This window comes from Athene cunicularia (assembly GCF_003259725.1).
Source record: "Athene cunicularia isolate RWA chromosome 15 unlocalized genomic scaffold, athCun1 chr15_part1, whole genome shotgun sequence".
In the NCBI taxonomy this organism is placed as follows: domain Eukaryota; kingdom Metazoa; phylum Chordata; class Aves; order Strigiformes; family Strigidae; genus Athene; species Athene cunicularia.
This window is the reverse complement of record NW_020799121.1, coordinates 13862174-13881518: the sequence shown is the minus strand read 5'-3', so window position 1 is coordinate 13881518 and position 19345 is coordinate 13862174. Positions and strand designations below refer to the sequence as shown.

The 19345-nt window shown below is 39.1% G+C and overlaps 1 protein-coding gene across 12 annotated transcripts in view; it reads left to right on the top strand.

The window, feature by feature from the left end:
• The first annotated feature begins 1415 nt into the window (after positions 1–1415).
• The window catches only part of ATXN2 (ataxin 2), a 45029-nt gene continuing 27099 nt past the window's right edge, over positions 1416–19345 (top strand). For 5 of the 12 annotated variants that reach the window (XM_026859474.1, XM_026859470.1, XM_026859469.1 and 2 more), the window contains exons 1-9: positions 1416–1498; positions 3177–3236; positions 3946–4017; positions 4250–4400; positions 12389–12513; positions 13798–13889; positions 16658–16855; positions 17378–17556; positions 19058–19267. In XM_026859474.1, coding sequence (XP_026715275.1) covers positions 3204–3236; positions 3946–4017; positions 4250–4400; positions 12389–12513; positions 13798–13889; positions 16658–16855; positions 17378–17556; positions 19058–19267 — 1060 coding nt within the window. In that variant the 5' untranslated portion in view covers positions 1416–1498; positions 3177–3203. The remainder of the gene's footprint in view (positions 1499–3176; positions 3237–3945; positions 4018–4249; positions 4401–12388; positions 12514–13797; positions 13890–16657; positions 16856–17377; positions 17557–19057; positions 19268–19345) is intronic. The other 7 variants (XM_026859473.1, XM_026859472.1, XM_026859471.1 and 4 more) reach the window with 3 other exon arrangements.

Below are 19345 nucleotides of genomic sequence, written 5' to 3'. Positions count from 1 at the left end.
AGCTTGAAGTTGTGTAGCTGCCTCATGGGAAGTTAAGGCTGATAGGTAATTAAATAAAGGCTATTTGCGTTAGGGTTTTTTTTCGTGAGATTAGTACTCTGCAAGTACTCTGAAAAATGTCAGCTAGACATCCGAAATCTGCAGTTAGTGCCAATCAGCAAATGTCATCAGTGTGCGTGATGCTCTATGAGACTACATTTCTGTTTCAGAAGCTTGTTTTCTTCAGCGAGTCAGGTGATAGTTTAGTGGTTTTTCATTTTCTCCTCATTAAGGCCTTTTATGGTTCTCTAATGGACTTGCTTATTTCTGCAGAATCTTTTTGAGGGGTATTTTTGCTCATTGGGAGAAGTTCCTTTGCTTTCTTGACTAACTCATGAGCCCTCTTTATAAGGGGATGTTGTTTTGAGAGCAAGGTTGTATTCAACCGTTTTTAAAAGCAACTGAATGCAGTTGATGTTGAGTTGGATTTAGATTTCAATGTTGTTTGGGTATTCTGAAATGTAGACATGATTATTCAGGTCTCTAATTAAATGGTTGCGCATCTGTAAGGTGAGTCTATTTTTAAAAAATAATAATTTTTTTTAATAGAAGACTTCATTTTGCCTCTTGTTACAGTGTGCGCTCCTGAAGTCACCGTGATACAAATCTAAATCGCTATGAGAAATATTTGAAACTAGGACTTCTTGATACAAGGAATTAACTTTGGAATAAGGCACACCAGTAGCATTGAAGAGCTGTGGCCATTGTGGACTTGGTAGCTGCAGGGATGCTGTGGGGACTCAAATGTCTGAGAGGGCACAGAGTGTTACAGCTCGGTCATTTAAAAGCTTTTTGAAGTGTCCCGAGTGCTACACATTGACAGAGTCGCCTTAGAAGTAGTTAGTGTTTTTGTGGGGATGGAGGGATTTAATTAGTTCCACTTGCTGGGTTGTGACAGTGGTTGTAAGCAACCTCTGTGTAGGGCCCTGCGCTCGGGGCTCCTCTGCAGCTTGAGCATGGGTCAGCTCTTTGGGTGGCCCTTAATCAGACGACAGTGATGATGTGCTGAGCCTCTAGTCTTAAAGAAGGGACCCGGTGCTAAGCAGGGATTAAAAGTGGGGTTTGATTTTGTGTGCCAGTAAGTTTTGGAATTTGCTTTAGTTGCAGGATTCTGCGTAAGAGATAATATTTTTGGATTTTTGTAATGCCGTAAGCTTAGTATTGTCTTAATTTTGTCCTTTAATTTATTGTAGGTAACCCTCTTGCCTCCATACTGATGTTAACTTGCTCGTAGGCAAGTAGTTTGGAGGATAAAAGCTGTGGCCCCTGTAGGTGTCAAGTTCTGCTCTAGGGGAGTGCTGTTTTTCTCTGGTCCCATTCACAACACTAAATTAAGACGGGTTTTTGAATTCTTACTAGTTAAGAAATGCACCAGTTTCAGCAGTACTTTTAACCGTAACCCCTGTATGTATTCAATTTCAGAGGTCGCAGCAGTGGCAAAGGACCGCCTCAGCCTACAGTAAGTACACATTTTTTTCCTCACTGTACCACTTCTAGATATGAGGAATCAACTTACGTACACTGAACCCAAGTACGAACGTAAGAATAGCAGATACTGGAGCATTCACTCATTTTTTTCCTTTGGATACCGTGATGAATATTTTAGACCAAGATACGCTCCTCTAAAGGTGTAGCGTCTTGCAATCATTTAAGTCTCCTGGGAGGGTGAAGGCGGGGGCTTACTTAAACTTTTGACTACGCTAATATAAATCTTCTGCATTTTCTTGCAATGATAGTTGTAGATACGGATAACATTTAACTTCAGGCAGTGGTTTTGAATTAGTTTCTATCCGAAGATTATAACGTTGGTTTCTCCTTTAGACAGATGACACTGAGACAGCATTTAGTTAAAAATAACAATTCTGTTTAGCTTTACTATAAAATAGTAATTGTTTAGCTTTACTGTAAATGACTGTAAATAGTATTATCAGTAACCTGAATGTTTAGCTTTAGTTATTGTCGAGGCTATATATTGAAGTGTAGGTGTGGCTTGACTTGTGGAACACAATTTTATCAAAGCTAAAGATGTGAATCTGGATTTAAAGACTGGATCTTTGAACTGCAGTCATCAAATATTTGCTGATTTGTTACTGGCCTGGTTTTCAAGGGTGACTAATTTTGGGGAATGGAACAGAAGTAGGAAGGTTTAAAAGGTCTACAGTTTACTTACGCAAATGTTTATTGAGGATATCAAGACTTCAGTAAAAATAAAGAAGCTTTGAGGAAGAGTGGTGAAAAAAAGTCACAGGCAAACACTAAATACCATAAAGGTGTTAGTCTTTACATCCTCCATAGCGAGTGTTGACCCTAGGAGCATCCTTAAACATTTCTATTCAGACCGGGAAGGTGGCTAACATGCAGGAGTAAGCGGATTAAGTAGCTGACAGTGTAGTTGTCAGTTAAAAAGCTCAAAATATGGTGAGGTCCTTGCGTTTTTCAGCATCTCTTTGTTTCACAAGCATGAGGTTGACAGAGAGATACCGGATGTTGCAACAAAACACAGACATCCTCACCACTTCGTGGATGCTTGGGCGAGCGTGTCATCTAGCAACCTGGGTGATACTTGGTTGGCTCTTCTGGCATCTCTCCTAGGAATCACAGATTTTGATGCTGCAGTGAATTACTTTTGACTAATTTTATGATGGATTTCGTAACTCTTCGGTGTTCCACCATTTGATGACTTTAGCTTCTGCTAATGCCTGTAATCAGGTCTGTTAGATGAAAAAATGTAGATCAGCAGGCCCTGAAAGCACTGTTTTAATTCTACAGCAGTTGAAACACCTTATCCTGATGATGGCTCCGAAACCAGAGAGGGATATTAGCAGGGCTTTTTCAGTCAGGAGTCTGTGCATATGAGCTTCACCCAACCAGCAAGAGGATTTCCTTACTGAGTGGCATTAGGGCACTCTGACATCTCTCTCATTTGGAGGGGTGTTCAGATCTGTAATGATCAGAGAGAGGGGAAAGCGTCCTCTGGAAATCTTGTGTGACCCAAGTTCTGTGGATATCAACCAAGGTTTTGGACCACTGTTTCTAGGAACTAGTATGTACTGCTGAAAGCCTGCATTATCTTTGGCACGCTGGCTTTTTGAATTGTTGCAAGTCACGTATTCATGATGTCTTTTCTTATTTTTCAGATTTCCTTCGATGGCATCTATGCAAACATGAGAATGGTTCACATACTTACATCAGTTGTTGTAAGTCTTCATATTTGGAAGGAGAGTAAACAGTTTCTATAGTGACAGAATTGTTAACTAGTCCACTCATTGTAATATAATGGAGTGAATATTAAACTCTAACTGTAGACATCTTTTGCCAAGGTGGAACTTTAAAGAATCACAGTAATAGCTATTCTGTATTTTTGGAAAGAATCAAATACAATTTGCAGGAGTATAGCAAATCTGTTAGGTGCACTGGTCATCTTTTGAATTTTCTGTCTTTACAGACATTATGGATAAATATGAGTCTGTGTGCCTTTCTCCCTAGATTTTGAGGGAAGTCCTGACATGCCAAAATTAAGTAAGGCAGACTTGTCCCACATCTGCTTTGAGTCCAGGACAAGCCTTCACCCCTATTTCTACCCAAACATACACACAGATTTTGTTTTTGCCTGAAAACGTACTTGTGTGCATAACTGGTCAAAGAGTTCTGTGAGTACCAAATACGTTTCTGGGAGTATCTTTAAATCCCTTTAGAGCAAATGTTGGTATACACCCAGCTGTTTGCATCTGCAGAACACAGTGGCGTATTTATAAACGGGCAAATGTTAATTGAATAGATTTGACTAAAACCAGCTGTATTTTTACACATTGTACTTATGTAAAAAACCAGAGCTTTGAGAAAATCACTCAAATGTCATTTGTCAGGCTGGTAGAAAGCTGTATTGTCATTTTTCTTGCATTCTAGGGATCCAAATGTGAAGTACAGGTGAAAAATGGTGGTATATATGAAGGAGTTTTTAAAACCTACAGTCCTAAGGTAATTTTTTTTCATTTTGACTCTTCCCTATTTTAAAAGATCCTAATGCTGAATAATCGATGTCTGATTAAAATTTGAATATTTACTTTGAATTATTTTGACTATTCATGTCTAGGTTTGCACGAGCAGCTTCATTTTTCTAAACTATTGTAAATGTTTTTTGCAAATACGAGAAGTTATTGAGAAGCTTATTGTGCATTAAGTTAGTGTATTCTTTTTATGTCTCTAATAGTGTGATTTAGTGCTTGATGCTGCTCATCGGAAAACTGCAGAATCCAGTTTGGGGCCAAAACGTGAAGACATACTAGAGAGTATCTTGTTCAAGTCTTCAGATTTTGTTATGGTGCATTTTAAGGATATGGATACCAATTATGCGAGAAGAGGTATACTTGTTTTTTAAGTTGTCTGTATCTTAGATCATAAGTCAAGATTTTCAAAGTAGATTCTTTAGGATCCAAGAACTAATGTTCGTGTTTAGACTCTTAATTCTTAATGAGTGTGGAACATCCAAATATCCCATTAAAGTCAATGGAAAGAGCAGGCTCTCAGCACCTCCTGAAATCAGAAATTTATCAAAATTAAAAAAAATAAATTGAAGAACCTTTGTGAGGGTGCACTGTTTTAGGTGTCTGGAAAGCAAATTCTTAATGGTGTTACAAAACATTTTACAGATTTTGTGGAAGGTTGGTTGGGGTTTTTTTAGTAAATGTCATTCTAAATTAGTCTGTTAAAAGTTATATGAGAATCCATGAGTATACAGATTCTTTATAAAAAGATAATTGTTCAGACTTTATGTATATGTAAGTCTATATTTAGTTAAGTAACTTTTGTCTCTAAACATGCATTCATATAAATACTCTTAAAATACTACTGTAAATGGAGCTAACAATTCGTAGAAAATCCACTGTGTTTTTAATTTTTGCTTTACTACTCATAGATCTGTAGGTGAGGCTCTCCAAAACACAAAAGAACCTAGTGGCAGGCAAGCGGGGTCTTAAAGTCTTGAGGAAATGGCTTGAAACTGTCAGAATTAAACAATTTCACGAGCAGTTAGGCAACCTTCTTACTTTTAAATCTGACCTCCAAGAAGCTAAATTTGTTGGAACCCAGAGTTCTGACGTAAGTCAGATAGCTCTAGTTCTTTTGCAGATTTAGGGGGGCGGGGGGGGCCAGCAAATCTCAAAGGGGTTTTTTGCTTCTGTGTTGATTTGCTGGGCTAAGGAATGAAAGCAAATACACGGCTTTCTGTGCCATGGAGTGAACTTGCAGATGTGTACGTTTTCAGGTTGATCAACAACTGTCACTGGGAGCTAAGTGGTTGTTGTAACACTCATGCTTTATTCGCATGTAGGAGTCCACCAGTCCCTACACATTTTTTCTAAGGATCTCATTTAATGAGATCTCTCTCTTTTCACCTTGTGTTTGTACATGCATATGTTCTTGCCTGATTTAAAGCTGAAGAACGAGAGGCTTGTTGTTTCAAGGAATTTGCTTTTCCCAGAAGAAGATGCATAATGTCAGAGCAAATGTAGCATTGAAATGCAGATAAGTTCCAGGTTCTGGATGGGACTTTGAATTTAAATTACACGAGGGCTGGTTTATAATGGGTCTGCTATGAACATCACTTTAATGTAAATGCAAACTGGGCTCTCTGTTACTCAATCTTTATAGATTTTGAGCAGGCGGAATGAAGAATATACTACTACTTCTAGGAATAATTACTCAATGGAAGTTTTCTAGAAGAAAATGACTGCTTCACGTTGAACAGTCGCTCAGTTTGCTTTATTAGGTGGAATGTCTGAATCTAAATCTCCTGTCTGGAGAGGAGAGCTGAAATAAAAGCGATAGAAACTTGAAGCAGCATAAACTGGAAGGCTGCAAAACTCAGTAACTCGTGGGTAAATTCATCTGCTTTCCATTTTGTCTCAGAAATGTATTATCTTGAAATGACATTTGAAAGTCTGTCAGTCTCTGATCACACCTGCAAATTAGAGCAATAAAGGGCTTTCTGCTTCTTGGGAATTAAATGTGAAGATTCAAAAGAATGGAAGCGTATGAACATGCATGCAGGAACTGCTGGCCTTTAGTTCTTATAAATAAACCCAACTCTTCATGGTACTGAGTCAGATAAGCCGGTGTGATTCACAGTAAAAGCTGAGCCTGAACTCGTAGGTGAGGAGATGGTGCTCCTTGCCACCTTTGTGTTGGGAATGGTTACTCTCTGGTGCCCAGAGAAGTTTCACAGTGTTGCATGTAGCCAGGAACAAATATTTTTAAATTGCCTAGCCCTCAATGTTTCTTGGCTTTCACAGAACAAGTTACTAGGCAATTTGAACATGGTTGGAAAGGCAGCTTGCTCTCACTTCTCTAAAAATGTAGTCAAACAAAAAGGCACTTCAGAAGCACTCTGTTGCCATAGGAGAGGCTTACCTGGAGTAGAGTTTGCTGGGGTCTCTGTATGTAGTTTCTTCTACCCCTTAGGAATCTACTAGACTTTTGAGGAGGCCTTGAAGTAAACTTAATTTCTAAAGAAGAAAGAATTTTCTGTTTCAGAAATTTTAGTGTATCCCAGTTTCCTGGTTCAGTGTAAGTATCTGGAGTTCTGTGGATTTTTATTCTGGGATTTGCTTCTCTGCCTAGCTGGAGGAGTGTGGACAAAGGGTGCTCCTGACTGTGGGTCTTGATCTTCTCACTTGCCCTCAGACATGAATAGCAAAGATGTTAGCTGCGTTGTCTGCCTGTCTGACCGGGTCAGACAAGAGACTGGAAGAACACTGCAAAAGAGCAGCAGGTGGGGAGAAAGGGAACAGGATGGATTCTCTTTTCAGAAGAGTGGAAAATACAGTTGTGTGTGAAAGAACCATCTGCAACACTCTGCCAGGCACCTTTCATGGCTATCATGCTTGTGCAGCTTTGGGGCAGCGAGCTGATAATTCGTCCTGCAGCTCCACCAGTAGCCGAGTGCAAGGGAGGTAACGACAGTAGAGGCTTGGGGTGGGTGAAACCACCCTGTTTGGAAGCAGCAGTCTTAGATTTGCTTGTGCCAAGCGTGACATTGCACCTTTAGACACACCAGTGGAGAAAATACGGTGCCTGCCCAGATTGTAGAAGTTGGCAAGGGTTGGAAGAAAAAATAGTAGGTCTGTGTAGATAGGGACGTTCTAACGGTTTATGTTTAAAAAATAAATCTGTCCGTACTTCCTGGGCTCTTATTTGCAACTCTGTCAACCTGTGTAGAGCTTGGTGCTGGTGTAGATTCCTGTTAGGCTGCAGAAGGAATGGAAAGGAGTCACCTGAGGGGGTCTGGCTGTGGAATTAGGGCTTTCTGCAGTGCAGGCAGGCTGATGAATGAAACATGCATTGGAAAGCTCAGGTGAAGCTGTATTATATCCATCATCCCCTTTTCAGACTATTCTGCATTTAAAGAGGGACAGGCACCCTCTTCTGCATGTGGCAGTGGCAATCGACTGCTGAAAATGGGCTCTGATGTGCAAGTTGAAATCCTTGGCTGTGCCTTAGCATGTAACGTCTTTCCGCTTCACCTTCGAGGCGGAGGTGAAGTGCCTGGATCTCGTAGTTGCGACATTACCTGGGCTGCATGATTGAAATATCTCCTGTGTTCTACAGAACGAGCTCCTAGGAGTGGTTCCTGTTGTCCTAAACAGTGATCAGTCTGCAGTGCTGATTTGCATACGGATTCAAATTGGAGTAAGGCTTCAGAGTCGCCTTCTTGGCTTCTCTTCTAAAGACAATTCACCATCCTAACTACTGTTAAAGTAAAAGGCTCCTACAATGTTTGTATTGTTTTTTTGGCACCGTTAACTGCAGTCTGAGAAAAATATTACAAATCCAGTGAAAAAAAGGCAGAAGAGAATTGGCTATTTCAGTTTTTCCTTGAATTAGCACTGCGAGTGGCATCCTTCCAGAGAAAGTGTTGCAAGGGGAATGGCAGTAGGCATATTACGAACAAAGGAAGGAAACCTTGGCTCTGCAAAGCTGGTGGTAACTGGTTTTAATGTTTCAAATCAGTAGTAAGTAGTTACAAAACAGTGAGAGTTTACCGTTGAAACCTTGGGAGAGATGAAACCTCAGTTTACTTTGGGCCACGCTAAACTTGATCAAAGCTTGCAGCGTGCGGCACAAACACCTTTGGCACAAGAATGCCAGCTGGTTTAACGGCGTTTGAACTGCAGAGCTGCGCTTTAATTGCGTGTTTGTGCTCTTCACCATTAGTAGCGCAAAATGTGTTTGTGAAAACAAGCATGTTGAACGCTGAAATTAGTTCAACTGCTCTGTTCTGGCAGTTTTTTTTTCTCAAACTCATTTAATAGCACATGCTTGAAGAATTTGCCCAAGCTGAGTTTTTTCTCAGAAGGTGTATATTTAATTTGCCTTTGCTTAATGTGAATTTCTGTTGCATAGAATTGTCTGTGGGATTTTATTTTTTTTTTCCTGGTTAGCAGGCTTTAAAACAAGCAGCAAGGTCTTTGATATCACACTTCTTTACTTCAGAGATGTCACATTAAGCAAGTACAGAGGCAGTGGGGGCTAATTGAGTGTTACAGCTCGAGCTCTTTGTTTGACCAGTTTTCATTTGATCTTTAACTTGAGTTTTACCATGTAGAAAAGGGATTGATTAAAAATTTGGCCATGTCAAGCTGTCATGTGAATTGCTCATTCAACAGCTCAGAGATACAAGGCACCAGATAAGGGGGGGGGGCTGAGCCTGAGCAATCAGTATCTTGTCTGATTTTACTCTGCCAGTTGACACTTGTATCAGTAGTTTATGTTTTAGCTTCTACTTGACTAATAACCTTAAAAGCAGTATTTTTCTTTTGGAAACAATTATTTGTAGAATTTTTTTTTTTTTTTACATATGTTCTCAATTTTGTTGCTCATTAATTTTAGTAAGTCTGGTTTGACTTGCTGCATTTTTAATCTTGGTGTCCCTTGTGCCTGCCTAGCTGTTTGTTCCAGGAAAATAGTGATCTGTGCCTTGAGGTACCGTTCTGCTACATTTAAACTTTGCCTGGATGCTCATGAGACCATATTGTCTGACTAGAAGTCTGCCTTTGTAGCTTGAATTTCTCCTAACTCTGGATTTTCTTTGAGTTGTAGAGGTTAAAGTGATGTTGCAGTCTCACTTGTGACTTTAATTCTAAAGTGAGAGAGAAATGAAGAGCAGTGAAGCTTCCTGTGCCCCTTGGTATACTGGATTCTGCTGGGAAACAGCACTGACTCTACATGTCTTACTCAGATCTGCAGCATACATTAGATAGTGGAGTTTTTGTTTTGACTTGGGTTTTGGTTTTCCCCCAGTTCGTCTGTATCCTTAGAATTTTTAACAGTACTCTGCTGAATGTTTATGTGGCTTTTTAAATAAGAAAATTAGTGGGTTGAGTAGATGAGTCTTGTTAAGCTAGTATTTTATTCACAGCATCCAAAATGGCACAGTTGTGTCTGGAGTTTGTCTGAAGTAATTTAATAGAAATTAAGGAAACGCTCTTCTAAAATACAGAAGATTACCTCCATTGGTCCTCCCTAACTCATACTGATCTAACCCTATCGGAGAAGAGCTCTCCCTACTCCCAGTGGAGTCATGTAGAAGCAAATTTCGCAGTTTCCTAAGTGACATAAGCAGCCTCCAACATGCACGTGGTGTACAATGTCCAGTCTGAGGGAATCGGACATGAAACACTGATCTGATGATGGTCAGCACAGAAACGGCACTGGTCTGTCGGGGTTCTGGCAGCATTAGCCACGGGGTATCCGTAAGGGCAACGCAGAATTTCCAAATACAAGTGTCTGTCTTCTGCCTCCCTGTTAAATGTGCTCTTTAGTTACTCCTTGACTGGGGATTGAGGTAGCGCTGTGTTACTACGTAGTTTCAGATGACATTTAAACATATCTTCTGTTAGAGAATATTTTAAAGGCCGTTTGTGTGCAAGAAGACTGAGAGATGTTTTCTTTCAAGTTGGTATACCTTAGAAAATCTGTAGGCTATTTGCGGGTTTGGTTTTTTTTTTTGGAAGCAAAACGGGGAAATACATGGGGCTGTTAATAGGTGGGAACATTGCTGAGGTTTTACTGTGGAAATGATCTTTGCAATATAATCAGTTTGAATTTGTCTGTGAGAGGGACTGAAAGAGTTTAGCTTTGCCTGAATTCAGCCATATAATGTGAAAAAATCCACCTGTATTTATATCTGATGTCTTCCAATTTTTTCTCTCTCCATATCTGTTGTAGTTCCTTCAGAAACAGGTAACTTTTTTAGCAGTCACTCTGTCTCTGCATCTTGCCTTTCATAATGCTTTTGTTACCATAATATATAACAGAAACTTAATACCTTTGCTCGCACATTTATGGCACTATAAAACATGCATGCGTAACTTCACAGAATCATTTAGAGTATCTTTCAGTTAGTTGATGCCTTCTATTCTCACCCTTGATTTTTTACCTATTCTGAACGGCTGAAAATGCAACGATTGAAATTTGGCATCAGCACGTAGGTAGTCCAACGAAACGATAACTGTTTCAGAACAGGTTACAAGTAATCCCAGAGCCTGCCTGCTCAAGGCATCGCAGTTAGCGACAAGCTAAAATATAATCTCACTCGAAAGTGTTAACCTCCAGCTGCGTTGGTGCTGTCACAGCTTGGGTTGGCAGACTGTGACATCTCGCCAGGTGATTGATGCAGGTTTTTTACAATTTGACGTGAGCCCTAACCGTGGTGTGCCACGTTAGGTGTCTTTCATTTGGCTTTCTTTTCTTAATTTTACTGATTCTTTTCGATTTGAAATGAACATATAGCTAATAAACTCTTACTTTTCATACATCTTCTGTAACATTTTGTTTCACGTAAGCTTATTAACAATGCTCAATTGCTTACCCATAGTTCCTTTGTGTATGAGTTGAGCGAGCATTTCATGAGATAGCGCTGAATGTTGCTAGACAGACTAAGCACCGTTAACTTTTACGACAGATCGTACCAATAGATGCGCAGAACTTCACTGTGAGATTGGGTAAAACAGGAACAATATGTCAGCGTAATAACAATCGTAACAGGAATAACGTCAACAGTCTCTAAAAAATCTCCAGTGATTGTTTAAAATCAGTGGCCAACTTCATATATTGTGATTTTTTTTAGTAATGGCTTTAAAGTTCATTTTTCTCAGTAAGATTTCGGATCTCGCCAAAAGTTAATTTCAGCCACATTCTTCCATATCTGGCACTGGCTGGTGGTTTGATTTCATCTTTTATAAAGTTCTGAAATGTTTGCTCCTTATTTTATCAGTAGAATGATAATAGGAAATTCTAGATTGAAGGCTTATTTATTTTAGGCTTATTTATTTATTTATTTATAAGCTTATAACAAGCTTATTTTAATTTTTTAAAGTTCCTTCTGTTGAAGTATGGCAGCTCTGAGATCTAGTTGCTTACAACTCTAAAAGCTTGGCTTCCTTGAATGGCTTTGAACATTTTTTTTTTTTTACAGCACTTTAATGTTGTAGTATTATTCCTTCTTAAGTCTGGCTTGAATGAAGGATGAACAAGTGAAAATAAAAACTCATGATCTTTATTTTTTGATGTAAGTTTTTATAATTTTTATAAAAACTAAGCAGTAAGGGTCTGCTATTGATTTTCATACGTCGTTGAGATCAAGAGGTAGAGGGCTTCTGAATCTTGCTGCGTGATTTGGGTTAGCTGTTGCTTGAAAAAACTCTTGCAGGAAACAAGACATCTCCGTTCATGTCAGAGCGAACGGATGCACCGAGCTAATGGATAATTGAGTTATGCTGCAAAGGGAGTAGAAGTGTGTGCATGCATGCTGGGGCGTTGAGGAGCTGTGGAAATAAAAGCAACTCTGATATTTGAAGGGAAACTCGTATTTTGCCCATTTAGGGAATGGGATTGGGTTGCAGTCATGCTTTTTTGGATATTTGCATCATATGTTAGCGTGCAGTTGTGTGGGCTGTTCGGAAAAGTATATTATACAAGTCTTGGGTTTCCTAGAGGATTGGGGATCCTCAGGTAGTTTCTTTTTTTGTTGTGGGTTTTTTGTTTGTTTTTTTTTCCCCCCCCCCAAAAATACACGTAGCTTGTATAAAATATTTTGAAATAACTAAAAGTAATCCTTGCTATTCTTTGATACGTTAGAGTAACTATGGAAGCACAGACTAATCTCTAAGTATGAAGCAGGCACCTTTCTAACGTAGTTCTATTGAACACGGCAGCTACAAGAGAAGGTGAATGATATTTAACGGGCCTGCGATTCAGCTGTGTTTGGTTGTTCCTCAGATAAACTAGTGTGTACGTCTTCCTGTACTTAACCAAATTGATTTCATCCTCATCCCTCCCCACTCCGTTGTAGATGCTTTTACTGACTCAGCCATCAGTGCTAAAGTAAATGGTGAACACAAGGAAAAGGATCTGGAACCATGGGATGGAGGAGAGACCACTGCGACTGAGGAGCTTGAGGCATTAGAGACAGATGTTGTAAGTAATGCTTTTTTATCATCTGTGACAGCAAAAAATAAGCTATTTTTCTGGACATGTGTTGCAACAATTCCTTAGTTTTATTCTAATAATGAACTTTTGACTAAAATTGCTGGCCCTACATTGCATGGGTGTATGTTCAGTCTTTGCTAGCAGCTGCCATGGTACTTTTTTACAATTTGAATAAGAATAACTGGATCTAAAATGCCACTTTTGGCAAATATTGACAAATGGCAGCTGCTGTGGTGAGGGATGTGTTTGACTCATGGGCTGGCTGAAAGAGGAGCTTTTATTAAGGACTCCATATTCAGCAATACACGGAAGTGATTTAGGTTTAATCAGAGCATTCCTGTTTGACTATCATTGCATTTGAAAATTACAGCAAAATTGTGCTTAGCTTAACTGTCTCTGAGCTAAGATGAAGGAAATTGATGGAAGTTTGACCCATGACTTAATAAGCACAAATACAATCTCAGGAGATTATGCATCGTTAGATGAAGAATATGGTCTCAAATGATGTTTCTTTATATATCATAGCAATCAGCTTTTACTCAACCGTGCACTCTTTTTAGTAAGGTATTCAGACTGCAATATGTTAAAGAAGAAGGTAATATTGCTGATTAGAGGATAATCTAGTCATGTTACTGTGGAGCATATTAACTCTGCCTGGGTAGAATAGTTATCCTGTCAATTTTAGTGTACATACTGTACAGCTGAGATTTATTAGAATACTTAATACTGCCAATGCTTTTCTAAAACATTCAAAACCTTTATCATTGTGCTTGAGTGGTGGAATACAAATTTTACTAAAATGGGGAAGTCGTAGAGATCAACAGGGGTCTTCTGCCTGTGGTGTGTGTGTCTCAGATAATTGCATTAGCAGTGCATTTGAAAAGTTTCAGCACTTGCCACAGCAAGGGGCACTTTGATGTGCAGAAGTGTCAATTTGCACTGTTTGGAAAAGGCGTTCATGTATGTATTTCTTGCTAGCCAGTAATAATCTAGTAGGGAGTGGGCACGGTACTTAAAAAAAAACCCTCTTAAAAACAAGTCGAATACACACAACAAACAAAAAAACACTGGCTTTTGAAAGTAAAATCTGTGCATCTGGTGAACAAAGTTCCCTGAAATAAACTGTGGCTTTACTAACTTTATTATCTGGACAGTGAATTCATAGGCCCAGGAAAAAGGGGCAAAAATTGTAACTTCTGCCAACAAGCCCTTAAATTTTAAGGGAATGTGTTTCCAGTGTCATTTTGAAAAACAAGCATCATTTTCTTCTAGTCTAATGGATGGGATCCCAATGACATGTTTCGTTACAATGAAGAAAATTATGGTGTAGTATCAACTTATGACAGCAGTTTATCTTCTTATACGTAAGTTCCAAAACATTTTGTTACTAGATTTGTATTTAATGTTCTCCCTGGTTTGACAAACTTTTTATATTCTGAAGATAATTTTACATACTTTCTGAAGTTGTGGAATCAAGTAACTGAAAAAGTAATGAATGAATAGTGCTTAAGAAAGCTTGCCAGCATTCTGTGAAGAGTTAGATGTAGTAATTATTCTATATTCCCTTAAATGGGCACAGTTCATTCCCATTGCAACATTTTTCCGAATTTAGGCATGCAATAATGCTTATTTCTTACAAAACCTTTTATCAGTAGGGTGGAAAATAGGAATTTGTGAAACTGTCTTTACATAGCTGCTATACATACAGTTTGTGTTTAAACTAGACGAACAATTGGACCAAATCCTGATTTTACCAAGACAATTGTTCTGGTAGATATCGGAATGTTGAACTGTTGCTGATAACTTAAGCAGGGGAGGGGTGTGTGTGTGCTGCAGATAGATGACTTGTTTAGCAGACTTGTCCAAATCTAAACTAAAGTTTTAGTTATAATATAGTAACAACTTGAATATAGAAGTAGCATAAAGCCTGCTCTGGCTACTTTGGCAGCGTGGACCTGTTCCCAATAGTCTGCAGCCATAATGTTAACTGCAAAGCAAATCAATTGCAGATGTTCAACAGCCATTGTGAAATGTCTTTTAATGTTTTCCCACTCTTTTAACCCCAAAAGCATAAACTTACTTTTGAATGTCAAGGAACTGCAGTGAGCATTTTGATTTTTTTGTGTGTAGAATCGGAGCACTTGTCTACGGGTCTCTGGTTCGACTATTTTACTTTTATGATTTTGTTTCAAACAGACCTGTAACGTTGTGATAATCAAAGTGTCTTAATCGGCTTACATTTGAATCCTGGGGAAGCTGTTCTTTCGTATACTTGACTGCTCTAAGTACTTTTTGTACTTTTGAACTTTAGTCTTCCATCTTTCTGCTTTATGGATATTAATGGAAACAGATTAAAAACATGAAGGTGGCTTTAACTTGCCACAGACAAATTCTGTTGTTTCCTAGTCAAGCAACTTGCTTTGCTTCTCAGTCTGCTAAACTCAGAAACTCTCTTCTTGGCTTTCCCAAGTATGTGATGAGCAGCAGTGTAGCGAAGTGCTTATATGTGCAACCGAAGGATTGTAAAGGATTTATTGTTTGATTGTTTTCTCTTCCTGGAGCTAAGCGTTAGCAGGTATAGTTTATCAAACTGCATGAAGGTGCAAGTCTACTGCATTAGTATGTTGGTCACCTGCTGTTCGTGCTTCTCTCATCACCAGGTTCTGAACAGTTGTCATCTTGTTCATCCCCTTTGGTTCATCTTTCATGGCCTTTTCCCTGTTAGAAAATGTAAAATCATTTTTTTGCTTGTTTAGGTTGCTATCAGTGCTACTGCATACATCCCTTCTTTTTTTTTTTTCATTTTAAATAAATGAGGATGTGTTGGGTGTTCTCCCTTCTTGTGTGTACAATTTTAATACACAGGGTAAGCGAGGCCCGTGACTTCAGGTTTGTATGCATTGTGTTTGTGTGTATCTTACTTAAGCCAAAGCTTTATGCTGAAGGGTAAGGTTTTTATTTAACATTCTTGCAGTTACCGTTGATAAGGCCAGTAGATGACTGGCCAAAAATGTGTGTGTGGGGAAAAACTTGTGATGCAGTAGCTGAGTGCTGGCTTGGAATTTGGCAAAGCCACTTGTTTTCCTAGTTCTGCCACCAACACTTGAGTAATCTTGCATATATTGTTTCATGCTTGGGTTGTATCTCCACCTACTTTCTTCGTTCTTCTTTTTTATGTTATTCAAAATACGTGCAGTAGTGATTATATAATGCCCAGCATAGATGGTCCAAGCCTCAACTGTGTCCTGTATTTGTATGTAGTTCATTCTAAAGTAAGGTTGGACGAAACAACTTTTGGAACTCAAAATTGAAATCAGGGATGAAGCGCAAAGTTGTTCTATAAAACCTGATACTTTAACAAAAATCAGAGTAGATAAAAACCAAAGCCATGGGTGGACAGAAGGACGTGCCAGGTATGATGTCCATCTCTAGTATTTCAGTATTCCGTTGCTCGTGTATTGAATTCCTCCTTGGTGGCTTTCCTAAGGGAGCTACATATGCTTTTTGCAGTATGCTGTTACTTAATATAGATACACGGAATGAATGGTTTCGAGGTCCTAGGACACAGCAAATGAGTCATGGGTTTCTGGTCCCGTGCTCTAATGTATTGCATTCATCTTTTCTGCAGTTATTTATAACAGGAAGAGCTGAAATTCTATGGCTGGAATTATCAAAGGATTAAGCACGTAACTCTTTAATTTCAGTAGGACTGGGGATTCTTGTGTCTGTTGGGAATGTGTAAATAGCTAAAGAAATTCAAATTTGGTCTCTTATGGTAGGTTCCTATCTAAACAACAGACAGACTAAAGCTTTTTATTACTAATGTACTCAACTGTGTTAAAAGTTGGAGCCTTTGCATAGCTTTAGGGACTGGGGATTTTGCAAGTCACATGGAAAAGCTCTGCAGCCTGACCTCAGCTTTCTAGCCAGGTAAAAGACACTGAATTTGCACGTAATATCAAACTAGGCCAGGAATATTGGCATACTTGTACTGAAAAAAGACAGCGTTTACTGCCTTAAAAGCAAATTTTCTTACTCTGACTTGGTTAGAATTAACGCTATGTAATTTTTGTAGCTCCTTTGTGCTTTTGAATGCAGTTGAGAGATTCTTTTCCTTTTCATTGTCTTTTAGGGTGCCATTAGAAAGAGATAATTCAGAAGAGTTTTTAAAACGGGAAGCCAGAGCAACTCAATTAGCAGAGGAAATTGAATCAAGTGCCCAATACAAAGCTCGGGTTGCCTTGGAAAATGATGAAAGAACAGAAGAAGAAAAATATACTGCTGTTCAGAGAAATGCTAATGAACGTGAAGGTCATGGTGTGAACACTAGGTACTTGCATACACTATGAATAGTATTTTTATTTAAATGATGTACATATTTTGGTACAGTAGCAATTTACTCACTGAGTCTGTGCTTTTTTTCAGCAGGGCCGATTGGGTTAAGAACCTTGTGTAAACAATCCTGTGCTGGTTTTGGCACTTATGCTAACTTGCACACCTCTGCCTGGCCCTGTATTATCTCTGTAGTGGAACAGACTTCCCTGTTCTGATATGTCACTGGTGAATTCATACCAAATTACAGGGAAGGGCAGTGGTTTCGGTATGTCATGGAGAATTTCAGGCATTAGTACTAAATCATGCAGTGTCTGTGGGCTCATAGAAAGTGGACTGTGTGGTCAGTATCAAAAGCCAATTCATGAGGTGAATGTTAGGTCAACATCTGATAGTATTTAGAATTTTCCTTTAGCTTTACTTGAGAAAGATAGAAAACATCAGCAGAGCACTTGGATCAGGTACTTCTCATTGTCTTTCAGTTCTGTCTTCACACTGATAGAAATTTGCTGTGTTTCAGAGAAAATAAATACATTCCACCTGGACAGAGGAACAGAGATGTCATGTCCTGGGGAAGTGGAAGACAAAACTCACCGAGGATGGGCCAGTCTGGATCAGGCCCACCAATATCGAGGTCTGGATCCCATACTTCAGAATTCAGCCCTAACTCTGGAGGAGATCAAAGAGTAGTTAACGGAGGCAAGTATCTGAAGTCTAAACGAGTGTGCCTTTATAAAATTGCAGTCAATTATCTAATTATGTTGAAACAGCATGTGGTGTGGTCGTAGGATATGTATTTCATAAGCTGGGTTAGCATTCATCATTTAACACAGAGGTTGTGTTTGATTCGGGTTTAACTTACGGAACATGGATTTGTCTGCACTGTACGTAGCCTTGCAGAGCAGAAATGTCACTTGTTTTTCTTCTCAAAACACCTTTGTCTTAGATGATGGTGCAGTATGCGGTTTTAAAGCTTAAAAATCGCTTTATGTATGAACTGCTGCTAAGCTCTGTGTGGAGGAGTAGCAGTGCTGACACCTAGTGAAAGGGAGGTGGCAGCCGAGGAAGCATCACTCTTCCTTTCTGGTGCATGGATCAATTCTGTTTCCCATGAAAAAGAACAAAGCAACTGACTGACTTTGGAAAAAGAATAATTGTTGGGAACGTTAAGAGAAGTGTTAGGGGGAAAGGAATCGAAAGCCTTCTCTCCAGATAGCTATTTGAGTATTTTCTGCTATACACATGGGTTATATTTATAAGCAGACATCACTAGGCACTGTAGGAATTGGTGTTTCATAAATCAGACACCCATTTTTTGAGATGGATTTCAGCAGTAGCCTATCCTTGAGGCATTATTTTTGTAAGTTAAAAATGCTATTATATGAGATGGCTGTGAATAAATGAAAAACGTATAATACTCAAGTGCCTCTATCTGGAGAGGAAGTCTGAGAAACACCTAAAGGTAAGTGAGACTTCCTTTTTGAACAGAGTCAGCTGTATAAAGGATGTATACAGCTGAGTCTTGCCCAAACAGTGCTAACCTTGAAATTTATTTGTAGTATTTGTGGTTTCTGTCATCCTATTACTCTGCTGAATGAACATCATATACCTAAAACATTCAGAATGGCTTGTGAATTCAGTTTCTTTGTTTTGGAAACAACCAAACCCTATATTCTAGATTCAAATACTACATTAATACTTCAGATAACTGATAAAGGCATAAATGTCAGGATTCAGACACTGAACACCGCTGTTTTTTGTAAAGATACAGTTCCTAGAGTTGATAATTGCTCATCATTTGGTTTGAAAGTAGCAGTTTGTATAGTCAATACTATATGTGAAACGCTGTTTGAGAACCGCTGGTAGCTATTGAAGGACCTTGTCAAGAGTGATGCATACTGTAGAACATATATATGATAGGCTAACAGATCAAACTTTACTGTCTATTCCTTAGTAGTATTTGTAGATCCTAATTAACCCTTTGGGGAGTTTGTGACATTCAGATGTTAAATTTGACCTCAAGTGGAGGAAAGAACCTTGCAGAGACTATTTTATTGATTGCAGAAATAAACTAATCTATCCCCAAAGGGTTAAACATGAAAAATCATTTTGTCATATTTTACTTTTTTTTCTGTTGACCTTTTTCCCCATAATTTTTCTTTAGTTTTTATACTTTCCTTCATATCATTTGTTCTGTCAGGTGTTCCCTGGCCATCGCCTTGCCCATCTCCTTCCTCTCGCCCACCTTCTCGCTACCAGTCAGGTCCCAACTCTCTTCCACCTCGGGCAGCCACCCCTACACGGCCGCCCTCCAGGCCCCCCTCGCGGCCCTCCAGGCCCCCGTCTCACCCCTCTGCTCATGGTTCTCCAGCTCCTGTCTCTACTATGCCTAAACGCATGTCTTCAGAAGGTACAATACCACGATTTGTTCATGTTTTTGTTTGTCTTTGTTTAACTCCTTTGTGAGTTTAATTACAAAATTGTTTTT